At 46.7% G+C, this 15,967-nt stretch overlaps 1 protein-coding gene across 1 annotated transcript in view; it reads right to left on the bottom strand.

The window, feature by feature from the left end:
• Nucleotides 1-1,344: 1,344 nt before the first annotated feature.
• LOC142246703 (C3a anaphylatoxin chemotactic receptor-like) overlaps nucleotides 1,345-15,967 on the bottom strand; it is a 40,508-nt gene continuing 25,885 nt past the window's right edge. The window contains exon 2 of the mRNA XM_075319765.1: nucleotides 1,345-2,484. Coding sequence (XP_075175880.1) covers nucleotides 1,345-2,475 — 1,131 coding nt within the window. The 5' untranslated portion in view covers nucleotides 2,476-2,484. The remainder of the gene's footprint in view (nucleotides 2,485-15,967) is intronic.

Raw genomic sequence — 15,967 nt, 5'->3', positions numbered from 1 at the left:
TTACAGGCCTTCATGCACGTCTCTATCCAGGGACAACGTGGAGCCTCCCAATGTTTGGCTTCCCTGCCTAAGGGCTATACTATAATACACCCACTTCCTTCCAATGGGCACTTCAGGTTTACAGGCCTTCATGCACGTCTCTATCCAGGGACAACGTGGAGCCTCCCAATGTTTGGCTTCCCTGCCTAAGGGCTATACTATAATACACCCACTTCCTTCCAATGGGCACTTCAGGTTTACAGGCCTTCATGCACGTCTCTATCCAGGGACAACGTGGAGCCTCCCAATGTTTGGCTTCCCTGCCTAAGGGCTATACTATAATACACCCACTTCCTTCCAATGGGCACTTCAGGTTTACAGGCCTTCATGCACGTCTCTATCCAGGGACAACGTGGAGCCTCCCAATGTTTGGCTTCCCTGCCTAAGGGCTATACTATAATACACCCACTTCCTTCCAATGGGCACTTCAGGTTTACAGGCCTTCATGCACGTCTCTATCCAGGGACAACGTGGAGCCTCCCAATGTTTGGCTTCCCTGCCTAAGGGCTATACTATAATACACCCACTTCCTTCCAATGGGCACTTCAGGTTTACAGGCCTTCATGCACGTCTCTATCCAGGGACAACGTGGAGCCTCCCAATGTTTGGCTTCCCTGCCTAAGGGCTATACTATAATACACCCACTTCCTTCCAATGGGCACTTCAGGTTTACAGGCCCTCATGCACGTCTGTATGCAGGGGCATTGGTGAACCTCACAATTTAGGACTGCCCTGGCAAAGGAAAATACTACAAAGACTCACTTCCTCAAAATGGGCACATTAGACTCAAGAGGCCTTCATGTACGTCTCTTCTCAGGGACATCGGAGTGCCACACAATGTTTTCACGTAAAATCTTTCATGTATTGATCTCAAAAAGTAACATACACCAGCTCTATCTCACTATTGGGTATGTGCCCTTAACATTTCCGCCATGAAAAATCATTTTGGGGTCATTTTGGAAGGTTTTCTGGTGAGTCCGTAAAAATGGCGTAAAACGCGGACAAAATTGTTCACAGCTGTGACTTTTGAGTGATAAATGCTTCAAGGGGTCTTCCCCATGCTGTTGCCATGTCATTTGAGCACTCTTCTGAGACTTTTGTGACATTTTTAGGGTTTCTCCATGCTGCCGGGAGGTCATTTCACAAAAATACTCGGGTCTCCCATAGGATAACATTGGGCTCGTTGCTCGGGCCGAGTACACGAGTATCTTGGGAGGCTCGGCCCGAGCTTCGAGCACCCGAGCTTTTTAGTACTCGCTCATCACTATTGACTATATTATAATGGTCGTTTTCTTTAGGACAGCTTTAAAAAGTTGAGGAAAACCTCTTCTTCTTCTTTCTAAAAAAATTAACAATTTCAGTCCTTGCTTGATTTACTACCAGAACATAAACCACTGGATTTAGGAAACTGTTAGTAGCCGCTACACAGAAAAACAGCGGCAAAACAACAGATAGTTTATATGACAAAGTAAAATTCATAGTACAAATAGACACCGAGACTGCGATAAAGGATAAAACATATGGAGTCCTGGTACAGAAAAAGCTCATAATGCCAACGAGCACCAATCTATACAGTTTGGAAGATGCCGCCATCATGGAACCCTTCACGTGGAAAGCGATGATGATATTGGAGGTTGCGATCACACAGAGCGGGATGACGTAACCGACCACGGCAAGTGTAAGTACGAGACGCATTGTTGTAATAGTCGCTTCTTTCCATTCTGTTTGTAATTGACTTCCATTGGAATATAGAAATAAGTCTGAAAAATTTTTGCATATTTCCCGTGGAACCAATTTGAATAACTCATTTTCTTCAGAATCATCTTCATAATGTTCTTCAAAAGCATCACTAAATATTTGTGCAAAATGAGAAATATCATAATTAGACAGGGTGCATTGGTCCATTGCATGCACGTCACTATAGATGATGGCTGGAGTGCTGCATATGGCCGAAGATACCCAGATGAGTGCGCAGATAAAGCAGCAACATTTTTGGGAACGGAACCTCTGGTGCCATATTGGTTTAGTGACTGACAACGCGCGATCAATATTTAAGGCGGTGAGGATGTAAATACCGGCGTACATATTGACAAAGGAGAGAAAGTTGTGGAATTTGCACATACTGGACCCATACGGCCATCTTCCTCTTATTACAGACACAGCTGTGAAGGGCAAAAACAGAAGAAATGTAAAATCCGCCAAAGCCAAGTTCAGGAACCAGAGTTTATACTTGTTCTTCTTCATTAAGAATCCAGTGACGAAGATGACGAGAAGGTTGGCGGCAAATCCGATGATGCAAGTGATTATGGAGAGCACAAAGCTGAGGTATTGGATGGTGGATGGTTGGACTGTGCTAGGAGATAAGGCCCTCAGCTCTGGAGAACGGTATACATCCCAAACCATATAACATAAGTTTTCAAATATTTCTGCTGCCATGGTTAGAAACTGTAGGAAGGAAAACAAATCATTAACATCTGAATCTGAACTTTCATCATAAGAACAAAGCAGTTAGATACTTCATGAAATGACCAACCCTGATCCAAAAATAATGTTGCAGCAGCTCAAGCACCTTATGGGTATGTCCCCACGAGCTGGATAGTGACTGTAGTCTGCTCGTTTAAAAAGCTTGTCTGGCCTTAGGAAACAAGTCTGCAGTCACTCTATGTAACTGCAGACTTGTGAATCCTCACAAGGGCGCACACTCTGCACTGTGGGGATCCTCCAGGTCCAGCATCGGGAGAGGGCAGTCATGTGACCACAAGTATTGAAGTTGCATACTTCCCACCCCATTCCGAATACACTGTGTCCGGCCTCACTCAATACACTTACATTAAGTGGTTGATACATGACCACATATATACAAATTACATACTTCCAGTCATCACCTACTGACATCCTGACAGTGCAGTGCGCGATGTGAGCATTCAGGAGTCTGTACTCACAAAGAGTATCTGCACTCTTGTAGCCTAAGGCCAGATAATCTCTTCAAAGTTACTGTTAGTGTAGCACCCCTGAAGCCATCACGGTGCTATAAGGTTCTGCATCCCCACAAGGATGTAGAGCCTACCCCCTTAGGGACCCAGAACCCCAGTTCCAGTACCAACAAAAACCCAGGTAATCCCAGTCTTCCCCAATAATACCCGATACAATGGTACCCAGCTAGGGTGGGACCAATGGATGGCCGCATAGAGATAGAGCCAATCCAGTCCACTAGTTGACCAGGTGGGAGGGGCGGACTGAGGACTGAGCAGACAGGAAGACAGTAGTTGGAAGGGAGTGAGACAAAGCAGTCAGAGACGACTGTCTGATGCGGGTTAGCGGTGACCTGGTACCCAGGAGATGTGATTGCCGGTGGAGTACGGTGGAGTACTCCCGGAACTACGCACCGACGGGGTACAGGACCCTAGGACAGGAAAGAGCTCCAGGCCAACCTGTTAATACCTGCACAGCAAGGGGACCATCAAGGACCTTGCTGATCCTAAAGAATCCGAAGACTCAGTAGCAACGGGAGAACCGGGGACAGGACCAGAGACTCCAACCCCACAGGGTTCATGCTACTGTCAGGCGGACAGAAGTGGGCAAACCACAGAACGGCGACCCCCAGTTGTTCCATACCATGGAGATCCACTTACCAGAGATAGGTGCAGGGGAAGAAGGTACTAGAGAACCAAACTGACACTGGGACGAAGGGGACCTGGAGGCGAAACTAGCTGGCCTCAGGCAACCAGTCAACATCTACCAGCTGTGAGTAAACTAGTTGCACTAAACATCTGTGTGGACTACCTTCTTCCGACGCCCACTGCACCATACACCCTCTGGGGCAAAATCCTACTTGTGGAGAGTCTACCATTCTAGCTGCCAATATCATCAGCCCCAGTATAGACATTCTGCAGCGGTGGCTCCCTACACTTAGCCACAACACCGCAAGTGGCGTCACATGTGAACATTATCTTATTCTCCCCTGTAAATATCCCCATTACAAAAAGGGCCCAGGGCACGGACCCGAGTAACGGCCACCACCGTGACTTGCACGAATGCCGTCCTCCTTCTTCTGAGGCTCCTGTGGATGACGCATCCTATGTCATCTACACAGGCCAGCATTATGCTCCTACACATGCGCACTTTGATCTGCCCACTGAGGACAGATGAAAGTATTGTAGTATGCATGTGCGGGTGGTCTTTGATCTTTTCTCACGCCTGCGTATCTGCCCTCAGCCTCAGGACAATACCTCCACTACCAGTGCACAGTTACCATTGGGGGGGTGTTTTCCGGGGGATGGTCTCAGTCCTGGGGGTGGCTTGGAGTAATTAGGACACTGATGAGAGGATGGGAGGTTGTTGCCGGCTGGAGCTAGAAACACACGCTATGGTTATGGTATCCGTCGTCTGGCGGAGTATAGGCTGTGACTGCAGACCATACCGGCAGGAGATACAGTAGCTGTGCGCTAACTAAAAGTTGGGAGACAGTGGGTATCTCCAATGGAAATACTGGCTCTGGTTTGTGATCTTGTGGACTGGGGGCATATTGTTTTGACCATCTACTTGGAGTTTCTTTAAGACAGTGGATGGAAGAAATGGAAGAATAAAAATAATTCCACTGTTAACCTCCCTAGGTGAGTAATACATCCCACAACCTCCGATCTTCACAGAAAAAAAATCAGCTTTATGCAATTCTTTTTCTATTATAGTAACCAAGGATTTAAATGCATTCTGTCAGCATGTTTTTGCTATGTATTCAAACAGCAAAATGATGTAGTTGCCCTGATTCCAGTGATGTGTCACTTTCAACAAATTCAGTATTTTATCAACAGGAGATTATCACTACAAGACTAGGTATGTAACCCCGCCCCCCTCAGTAATCAGCAGTTTTCAGTCAATATGCATTGTACACAAAAAGCTGCCCATCAGTTGTGGGTGAAGTTATACACAGCTGGGCATTTAGAGCACTACAATATCTGCAATAGAGAAAATTGTGAGTGTATGAAAATGGGAGCACCCAGTAAACTAATTGATACATCCCTAGAATCAGGGTCTCAGCCCTTATATCATGCTGCTGTCATATGATGTAGCAAAAATCTGGTGAAAAATGCCCTTTACAAAGTTTATCAGGATTAGGAAAACATGGCTGCCTCCTTCCAAAAACAGCACTACCCTTGAGTACAGTTTCTTTGTGGTTTTGAAGCTTTGCAATATTTATTTCAATGGAGTTGAGCTCCAAGCCAGACACAACCTATGAACAACCTGATTCACTGTCACTTACCTCATGTGCAGGGCATTGCAGGACCTTAAGTATCCATGGTTATGACTAGGGATGATTGAATACTTTGATTATTCGGCTTCGCGAATATTTTCCGAATACCTCGCCGCTATTCAACTATCCGCGAATATCCGATGCGCAATGTAAGTCTATGGGAAACCCGAATAACACCTATTCGGTACTATTCGGGCTTCCCGTAGACTTACATTGCGCATCGAATAGTCGAATAGTGGAGAGGTATTCGGAAATTATTCATGAAGCCGAATATTTGAGGTATTTGATCATCCCTAGTTATGACTGTGACGACATGGACTCTCATGGGTTAAAGTTTCTTAAAATTCATCCAGACAGGATGATAGATTGTTTATAGACAGGGATAAGTCCCTCATTGTTTCTACAAGACTCTTGTTGACTCATGTAATTGTGTTGGCCACTGAAAGCCAGACGTATTGTTTCTCCAGACTCTTTCAGTAACCATTGTAACGTAGTTGTGTATTGCTAATGTGATTACCTTAGTAGCCATTGTCGAGTCTGTGACTTGCAGACTTCATGTAGATATCCTCAGTTTTTCTGTAGACATCATTTGGATGAACATTGTCCATGCAGCTTGAGATTCATCCAATGGGAGAGCCGCTCTTGTCCAACCAATCGATGAGGACACAGTGTATCCAAGTGGAAGGCTGTGGCTATAAAAGGGATTTCTTTAAGCCACCAGGGTTTTTTTATTGATGGATGCTGATGGATCCAGTCTAAGCTCTTTGGAGCTGACTATGTTACGGGGGGCTGTCTGATAACCTAAAGGAGTATCAGACAGTCAGGGTCCACCGTGCAAAGACTCTGCTGCAGACTATGGCAGAGTGCAATACCTCTGTTAACTCACAGAAGGATATAATAAGTAAGTAAAGCAATTCCTCCCTTACTTGGAGGGTGTGTGGAATGATCTCTGTTAATAATCACAGAGACAAAGGCAATGTGTGCGAAATGGCACCTACCTAGGTCCGCTCTTCTAGTGGTGCAAAAGAGACGAACAGCAGCGTAAGCCGCACAAAGCTCCTACCTGCGTTCGCTCCACTAGTGTGCGAGGACACGAACCACTAGATATGGCACCTGCCTAGGTCCGCTCTTCTAGTGGTGCAAAAGAGACGAACAGCAGCGTAAGCCGCACAAAGCTCCTACCTCTGTTCGCTCCCCTAGTGTGCGAGGATACGAACAACTGCCAGACGCAGTATAAGGAATGTTACCCTAGCGGCAACGTCCACCTACGAGTCGAACCACAAGGCCCAGCCAGACCATGTGCCTCAGGCACCTGCCTATGTCCGCTCCCCTAAGAGGTAAGGATACGGACAGCAGCCGAAGCTGTAAGGTATAAGAACGCTACCCTGCCGGTAGCGCTCACCTAGCATAGACAGAGGAATGCCTAGAGGAACGCGCACAGAGCGTCTACTCTTATGCATGAACCAAGAGGACTGAGCGCCATGCGGTGTGTGTCAGGGTCTTATATAGACTCTGTGCCTCATCCAAGATGGAGGACACCAGAGCCAATCCGCTGCCAGAACGACAGGAGTGACGTCATGCTGGCCTATCACCGAGCAAGGCATCACAAGCACATGACCAGCGACCAATCGGCATAGAAGGTGTCAGAGACATGTGACCTCGTGTCAGCGATGATGTCACCCGCACATGTGCAATGGCTCCAAGATAGGACTTAGTCTCCGGCGCTCGCACATGTGCAGTAGCAAGAAATCTGGACTTAGTCTCCAGCGTTCGCACATGTGCAGTAGCAAGAAATCTGGACTTAGTCTCCAGTGCTCGCAGCAACCGTAACAGTACCTCCCCCTCAAGGGCCCCCCTCCCGGCGACGCAGGTAATCGGCAACTAAGTCGGGAGCATGGACAGCCTCCTCAGGCTCCCAAGAGCGATGTTCCGGGCCGTAACCCTCCCAATCTATCAAGAAGAACCTGCGCCCTCTAACCATCTTAGAACCAACTATGGCTCGTACCTCATAGCTAGAGCGAGAGGAATCAGAGGCAGGAGAGTGCACTTCACGAGCGTGAGGTAAAATAGCTGGCTTTAGCAGTGAGACATGGAATTTGTCATGAATCTTAAGATGGACGGGTAACTTCAATTGGTAGACTACAGGATTTACCTGTCGAAGAACCTCATAAGGACCCAGGAAGCGAGGAGCAAATTTGACAGAGCTCACTCTAAGTCTCACGTGTTTTGCAGAGAGCCACACAAAGTCCCCTGGAGAAAAGACAGGAGCCGGGCGACGAAACCGATCGGACACCGTCTTCATACGGTCCTTAGCTGCTTGGATCGACTCTTGAGTCCGATCCCAAACCTCTCTGGCATTAGTTGCCCAGTCGGCCACAAGAGGAGGAGGTGCAGCAGCGGGAAACGGTACCGGTACCCTAGGGTGTTGCCCATTATTGAGTACGAACGGTGTCTGCCCAGTGGCCTCAGCCAGCGAATTGTTAAGGGCAAATTCTGCCCAGGGTAGGAGGGAGGACCAGTTATCGTGGTTCTCAGCAACAAAGTGTCGAAGGTATATAATCATAGATTGATTGGTACGCTCAACCAAACCATTGGTCTCCGGATGGTATGCCGAAGAGAGATTCAACTCAATTTGCAGAAGGCTACAAAGATCTCGCCAGAAACGGGAAGTAAATTGCGGGCCTCTATCACAAATGATACGATCTGGCATCCCGTGAAGCCTAAAGACATGCTTGAGGAATAGTTTGGCTAGTACCCTGGAAGATGGGATTCTCGATAACGGTACGAGATGAACCATCCGGGAGAAATGGTCCGTAATGACCCACACAAATCTATGTCCCTGTGAACATGGAAGATCACCCACAAAGTCCATGCCTACCACCTCCCATGGTCTATCTGGCACTGGTAAAGGATGCAAGAGTCCAGCCGGTCTCTGCCGTAATGGACGGTTGCGAGCACACGAGTAGCAGGAACCGACATATCTCTTGACGTGGCTGGCTAAGTGTGGCCACCAATACCACCTCTCCAGTAAGTCTCGTGTCCGCCTAATACCAAAATGCCCACCCACCTTTGAGGTGTGGGCCCATGACAGTATATCATTCTGTCGATCAGGCGGAACAAAGGTCTTGCCCGGTGGGATTTGGTCTAACGTCACAGGGGAGAGCGTATGAAAAACCCTGGAGGGAAGGATAAGACGAGGTTCGTCAATCTCCTCCTGGGTAGAAAGCATAGAGCGAGACAGGGCGTCTGCCTTGTTATTCTTACTCCCAGACAGATAGTTGATGGAGAAGTGAAAGCGGGAGAAAAACAAGGACCAGCGGGCTTGGCGAGGATTCAGACGCTGAGCGGTTTGTAAGTACGTCAGATTCTTATGGTCTGTATAGACCTGGAAAGGATGTTTCGCTCCTTCCAGCAAGTGACGCCACTCCTCCAAGGCTAATCTCAAGGCGAGCAGTTCCCTATCCCCAATGGTATAGTTTCTCTCTGCTGGTGAAAAGGTTTTCGCAAAGAAGAAACACGGCCTTTTTCTACCTGCACCGTTCTTTTGATACAAGACCGCACCAGCACCCACTGAAGAGGCATCAACCTCTAAGAGGAAGGGCTTACTCTCATCGGGTCTTTGAAGAACGGGAGCAGTTGAAAAGTGTCTTTTTACTGCCTCAAAAGCCTGAGATGTCTCAGTAGACCAGGCTTTGGGATTAGCACCTTTCTTAGTCAAGGCCACCAAAGGGGCCACCAAAGTAGAAAAATGGGGTATGAACTGCCTGTAATAATTTATGAATCCTAAGAAGCGTTGCACCGCCTTAAGAGCATCAAGAAAGTCTTGATGTCTCAGAGTAACCACATCAGAGCGCTCCCATAGGGGAGTCGCCCATTCTAAGGCTTTGTCCTGAAGTAAGGAGATGATAAAGCCTACTCTGGACCTCTCCGTAGAGAAGCGAGAAGAGTTGACCTCTAGGTGTATCTGACACTGACTAATGAAACCACGACATGATCTGGCATCGCCAGAATATCTGTTTGGCAGAGCAAGTCGAGGATCATGTGCAGATGTCACCATGGTCTGAGGTTTATCCTCTATACTCTTGAGCCGTGACTCAAGTACTTGTATGTAACGGTGTAACTTCTGATATTCTGCCATAACTGCCAGACCCTTGGCTCAGTCCTAATGTTACGGGGGGCTGTCTGATAACCTAAAGGAGTATCAGACAGTCAGGGTCCACCGTGCAAAGACTCTGCTGCAGACTATGGCAGAGTGCAATACCTCTGTTAACTCACAGAAGGATATAATAAGTAAGTAAAGCAATTCCTCCCTTACTTGGAGGGTGTGTGGAATGATCTCTGTTAATAATCACAGAGACAAAGGCAATGTGTGCCAAATGGCACCTACCTAGGTCCGCTCTTCTAGTGGTGCAAAAGAGACGAACAGCAGCGTAAGCCGCACAAAGCTCCTACCTGCGTTCGCTCCACTAGTGTGCGAGGACACGAACCACTAGATATGGCACCTGCCTAGGTCCGCTCTTCTAGTGGTGCAAAGGAGACGAACAGCAGCGTAAGCCGCACAAAGCTCCTACCTCTGTTCGCTCCCCTAGTGTGCGAGGATACGAACAACTGCCAGACGCAGTATAAGGAACGTTACCCTAGTGGCAACGTCCACCTACGAGTCGAACCACAAGGCCCAGCCAGACCATGTGCCTCAGGCACCTGCCTATGTCCGCTCCCCTAAGAGGTAAGGATACGGACAGCAGCCGAAGCTGTAAGGTATAAGAACGCTACCCTGCCGGTAGCGCTCACCTAGCATAGACAGAGGAATGCCTAGAGGAACGCGCACAGAGCGTCTACTCTTATGCATGAACCAAGAGGACTGAGCACCATGCGGTGTGTGTCAGGGTCTTATATAGACTCTGTGCCTCATCCAAGATGGAGGACACCAGAGCCAATCCGCTGCCAGAACGACAGGAGTGACGTCATGCTGGCCTATCACCGAGCAAGGCATCACAAGCACATGACCAGCGACCAATCGGCATAGAAGGTGTCAGAGACATGTGACCTCGTGTCAGCGATGATGTCACCCGCACATGTGCAATGGCTCCAAGATAGGACTTAGTCTCCGGCGCTCGCACATGTGCAGTAGCAAGAAATCTGGACTTAGTCTCCAGCGTTCGCACATGTGCAGTAGCAAGAAATCTGGACTTAGTCTCCAGCGCTCGCACATGTGCAGTAGTAAGAAATCTGGACTTAGTCTCCAGTGCTCGCAGCAACCGTAACAGACTAGAGGATCAGGATATCTTATGGCTTCAATCTAGAGACTCCGGTTCCGGTTGGAGACCATATCCACAGCCTAGGAATTTCGACTTCGGCTGCCAGGATTGTAACATCATACCAGGACTACCTAAGGAGGACACTCAGGTTGGGACAGTTCAGTCACCTGTTACAGACTTTGCAGACCTCACAAGAGCTTCCTAAATCTGGCATTATTCCTTTCTCGGTGGGTGCCAGCCAAAAGCGGGGTGCTGCTGGATTGGAGTAAGCGGCCCTGGAACCTCTGAGGTTATGGACATTCTAATCCCTGGTGAGCCAGCGGAAGGGTGAGACTCTGTTGCCTGTTACATTTGTGTGTTTTGCTGGTTATGTGTTATGTGCCGTTAATTGTTTGGGGATCCAATAAAGTCTAATTATTGTGGTTCCCTCACCCTGTGTTGTCTGAGTAGTGTTCCACCCACGGTTAAGGAGGCCGGCGTTCAGTTGGGATGAGCCCTGAGCCACGCTGTCTTTCTAAAGGCGGTGGGTTTTAGTGGACGAGAGCACCCACTGAGCCCCGTGTCTCCACAATGACCACTAGCAACTAGCTGGCTATGACTATATGCATGATCATAAATATGGATACCTAAGGTCCTGCAATGCCCTGCACATGAGGTAAGTGACATAGTGAATCAGGAGAACTATATACTACATTTATAATTGGAGGTATTTGCTAATATTATTACTATTACACCTACTACATATTAGTATAGGATGTTGGAGATGGGAAAACCCCTTTAATGTTCTAATTGCTGTCATTCTACTCATTGGTTTTGCATGTCTCTGCCTCCCTCACTGGTGATTGACAGCAATGGTCTTCCTAAGTTTTCTCTGCAAACTGTATTTTATCCAGGCAAAACCAGTACTGTCAATCACCAGTGAGGGAGGCGGGGCATGCAAAACCAGTGGGCGGAGATATGCACTGATCTTCTTGGCCACACCCAGAATGCACTGAATATCCAATTAGCATATGTGATAAAATGGCAATTTCTGTAGAAAGGAGGCAGCGATTAGAACAACAAAGGTTTGTTTTTTATATTGTTTTTATCTCCTACATGGCCTTGTGCTTATTTTATACAGTCAGTTTGGGCTGACAGACTCTCTTTAATACATTTTGAGCTGCCATAGAATTACATATGAGCCATATCTACAACTAGCTGTAGTACCTGGCGTTGCCCGGGATAGTAACTGTCTCTCTGTCTCTCTCCCAGTCTCTGCCTGTGTGTCGCTGTCTGTCTGTCTCGCTGTCTGTCTCTTTCCTTGTCTGTCTGTTTCTATCTCTCTGTCTGTATTTGCATCAGTCTATCTGTCTCAATCTCTGTATCTGTCTGTCTCTCTCTCTGTCTCTTTGCCCGTCTGTCTCTTTCTCCGGCTGTCTCTTTGTCTGGCTGTCTTTTTGCCTGGCTGTCTTTTTGGTCGGCTGTCTCTTTGCCCTGCTGTCTGTTTCTAGGTCTGTCTCTTTCCCGGTCTGTCTCTTTGCCGGTCTGTCTCTTTGCCGGGCTGTCTCTTTGCTGGGCTGTCTCTTTGCCGGGCTGTCTCTTTGCCGGGCTATCTTTTAACCGGGCTGTCTCTTTCCCGGTCTGTGTTTTTCCTGCTCTGTCTCTTTCCCGGTCTGTCTCTTTCCCGCTCTGTCTCTTTGCCGCTCTGTCTCTTTCCCGGTCTGTCTCTTTCCCGGTCTGTCTCTTTCCCGCTCTGTCTCTTTCCCGGTCTGTCTCTTTCCAGGTATGTCTCTTTCCAGGTCTGTCTCTTTCCCGGTCTGTCTCTTTCCAGGACTGTCTCTTTCCCGGTCTGTCTCTTTCCAGGACTGTCTCTTTCCAGGTATGTCTCTTTCCAGGTCTGTCTCTTTCTAGGGCTGTCTCTTTCCAGGGCTGTCTCTTTGCCCGGCTGTTTCTTTCCCACGCTGTCTCTTTCCCGCGCTGTCTCTTTCCCGCGCTGTCTCTTTCCCGCGCTGTCTCTTTCCCGCTCTGTCTTTTTCCCGCTCTGTCTCTTTGGGCATCTGTCTCTTTGCCCGTCTGTCTCTTTCCCCATCTGTCTCTGTCTTTCTCTATCCGTCTCACCACCGAAATCTTTTTACCTCACACATAAGCTTTGTATACTAAACAGTTTATTTTGTTCCTATAGCAACCACTGACAGTTGCTATTTATAGCCTGGAGCTCCCAGCTCCATTCAGTTTAATGGCTGCAGGATTTTTGTAGAGTAACTGGAAAGGACGGGGTTACATTTTCCTGCCCAAACATCATCTATGACGTTCCCTGAGTCACATGGAGTGTCTGTGCAAAATTTCGTGATTGTAAATGCGACGGTGCGGATTCCTTTAGCGGACATACACACACACACACACACACACACACATATACACACACACACACACACACACACACACACATACTCGTTTTTGGTGGTTTAGAGGGACACCTGACTGGAACATGTATTATGGGGACTACCATTCCCTGCAGTGATATTAACAAGGCAATCATATAGGAATATTTTAGTGCAATGTGTAACCACAGTTATCACTTGAGCTAATCAATATTGCTTAAAATAAGGAACCTGACTTTTACTATCCTTGTGAGGACCGTTTCATGAACAATGACCATCTGAGGACATCTGTAAATACACACATCTCAGGGTTTTAACCACCTGGGGACTAAGATATTTTTCTGCTGTTAGGTCACTAACAATGGAGGTCTATAGGAGAAATTACATTTAAGGCTCGCCCACACAAGCGTATTTGCCCGTCTGTGCAGTGTCCGCAAATAGGGACCAAAGCTTTGGTCCCTAATTGCGGATACTGCACAGACGGGCAAATACATTCGTATGGGAGAGTCCTAACCTGTTGAAAAAAAAATCACCACAGCAAGACCATGCTGTTTTTTTAAACAAACTGCCAATTACCCAAGAAATACAAAGTGAGAAAATGCTCCATCTACAATGCTTTTCCTTTTGTGGTTATTATACTTTCCCTGTTCAGTGCTAGCCAATCTGTCAGCAGCATTTTTCTGCGAAAAAAAACAGGTATAAACATTTACTCTGTTTGAGAACAAAAATTGTTTGATTTTCCCATAATAACCAATCACAGCTTTGGTATCAACCTTTTGATTAGTTGCTATAGGTGATTAAGACAGTGATAAGTACAGGCCAATGGATTTTTATAGAAAATGGTGCGTGTAACACCAGCCTTACCAATTTTACCATTGATGTTGCATTCAGGCCCTTAAAGTTCATGTATTATTTCCTTCCCGCAAAATGACCTAACTCTACATTAAAGGGGTATTCTGGGAATACAGAATTCCCAGTACCTGGCAGGACACCTGTAAGGAGAGAAGGGGGACTGGTGCTTATAGTCTCGTCACCGGCGGCCTTCCATGCCATGCAGCAGCCTCCATCACCGGCGCCGCAAAGTCCCAAAGTGTTGGGCCGGCATCTATCGTTCATGTTACCAGCGGCTACTCACGCTTCACTGGTTAGGCTCGATCTGCTTCTGAAGCCTGTGAGTGGCTGGCAATCACGTGTACAATGACGTGGTAACAGACACTTCCGGTTTTTGTAGCGCCGGTGACGGGAGCCCCTGCTCAGGACAAGAGACCGCGGATGATGGTAAGTACCAGTCCGCCTCCTATCCCTACAGGTGTCCTGCCGGCTGACAAGAATTCTCTATTCCCGGAATACTCCTTTAAGTTTTTAAGAGACTAGTTTACAATTGACATATGGTAACATGATTTGGATGAAGTGAGCACAAAAGCAGTACTAATATACAGCTGGGCTATTGCTACAATGGATGGGGTTGGAGCGAACTATGATCCCAGTACTGAACTTAGACAGTAATACAGTTAGACCTACAGTGTAGGTAAATTAATAAATAAATGTGACAGACAAATATTGAATGCCAAAGTAACAAATTTATTCAACATTTTATATAAAATACATATGTAAAACAATTGAAGTTGCAGGGTTGAAACAGAGTGGAGTAAGAACAGTTCACAAGTTGTGGAAGGAGGGCGAGTACACTGAGGTCACAAAAAGCCTTTGGTAAAACAGATCAAAATCTTGGAGTTTCTTTTAGCAATACCTTTGTTGGTCCTGAGTTTTTGGGAAACCTTCTTTCCATTTAAAATTTAAGTTGAAATTAACCCAAAACTATTTAGTCATGTTGACTAAACAACTAGACACAATGTTAGCAATGGTAAAATGCTTTAGAGAAACCGAGAACAAAAATAATTTCATTCTATCTAATACTTACCATTCAATATGTCCAAGTAAAAGCTTATGTAACTGAGCAACATAAGCTTACAGCACTATGAAAATAAGTGTGAAAAACAAAACGCACAGTCAAGATTTACAGGTGTGCTATTCATATAATAGGGCCTATTGATATCCCTAGTGTACCATATCAAATAAAGGACAAGCGGCTATATTGCACACTTGCTTGTACTATACCATTTTCAGACATGCAGGTACAAGTCTTTTATTATTAAACCTAAAGGGGTTCTGGAACCAAACAGGTGTACTCGCCTATTGTTGCGCCCCAAGGTCCTGGTCCGGACAATAATGGTGTTCCCAGAGCAATTCTGGCATCCTGGCTCTCCAGCACCTCTGTTAGAAACACTCTTCTTGAGCATTTCTAGCCACTTGTGGCTGAAGGACTAAAGGCCGGAAGGTGCAGTGTATCCGAACATCATATGATGGCGTTCCAACCCATGAATGGGGCGGCACCTTCACGAAATCCCAGGCATGCACAGTGGAATCCTTGCCTGGGATGGTGGTGAGATTTGCTCCACAGCAGTCAAATGCTCCGCACCAATGCATCCTGGAATACCTGCCAGTAAACAACAGCAAAGAGGACCGGAGAAGACCTGGAGGAGCGGTGGGAGGAGGGAAGTCGCATTTCTGCAACATGCTATGGCACACCGATTACCATATCATATTGCAGAAAAAAAGTTGTGACAACAGAACCCCTTCAACAACTCAACAGTTATTGTTAGCACATATTGATCATCATGTGTTACACACACTTTTGGGATTATAGGTTTTTTTTAAACAATTGCCACAAATGTTTTCTGTAATAACTGTTTCCAGCACCTTGATCTTTTATAATTTTACTTGCCCATCATCTCTTGCATTTGTATATTGCCATACATTTTTGTTGTTTTATTGACTAGGGATGACTTTGAAGACTGAAGGAAAAAAATGTTTTTCAAATTAATGCTGGAGAGAGAAAGATCAGATTTGGGCATCTCAATCCTGATTATAAGTGAAATCAGGTCAATCTGGTTTGACCCGAACATCAGTGGGGTCGCTTGTTTTTATTGATCACTTACAAACATTTCATTATCATGCGGCAGTTGTCCTGCTGCTGGGTAGGGCCAGCTGTTCAATAA

The sequence above is a fragment of the Anomaloglossus baeobatrachus genome, chromosome 7 (assembly GCF_048569485.1).
Source record: "Anomaloglossus baeobatrachus isolate aAnoBae1 chromosome 7, aAnoBae1.hap1, whole genome shotgun sequence".
NCBI classification, from domain to species: Eukaryota; Metazoa; Chordata; class Amphibia; order Anura; family Aromobatidae; genus Anomaloglossus; species Anomaloglossus baeobatrachus.
The sequence above is the reverse complement of the archived record's forward strand: the minus strand, read 5'-3'. Positions and strand labels throughout refer to the sequence as shown.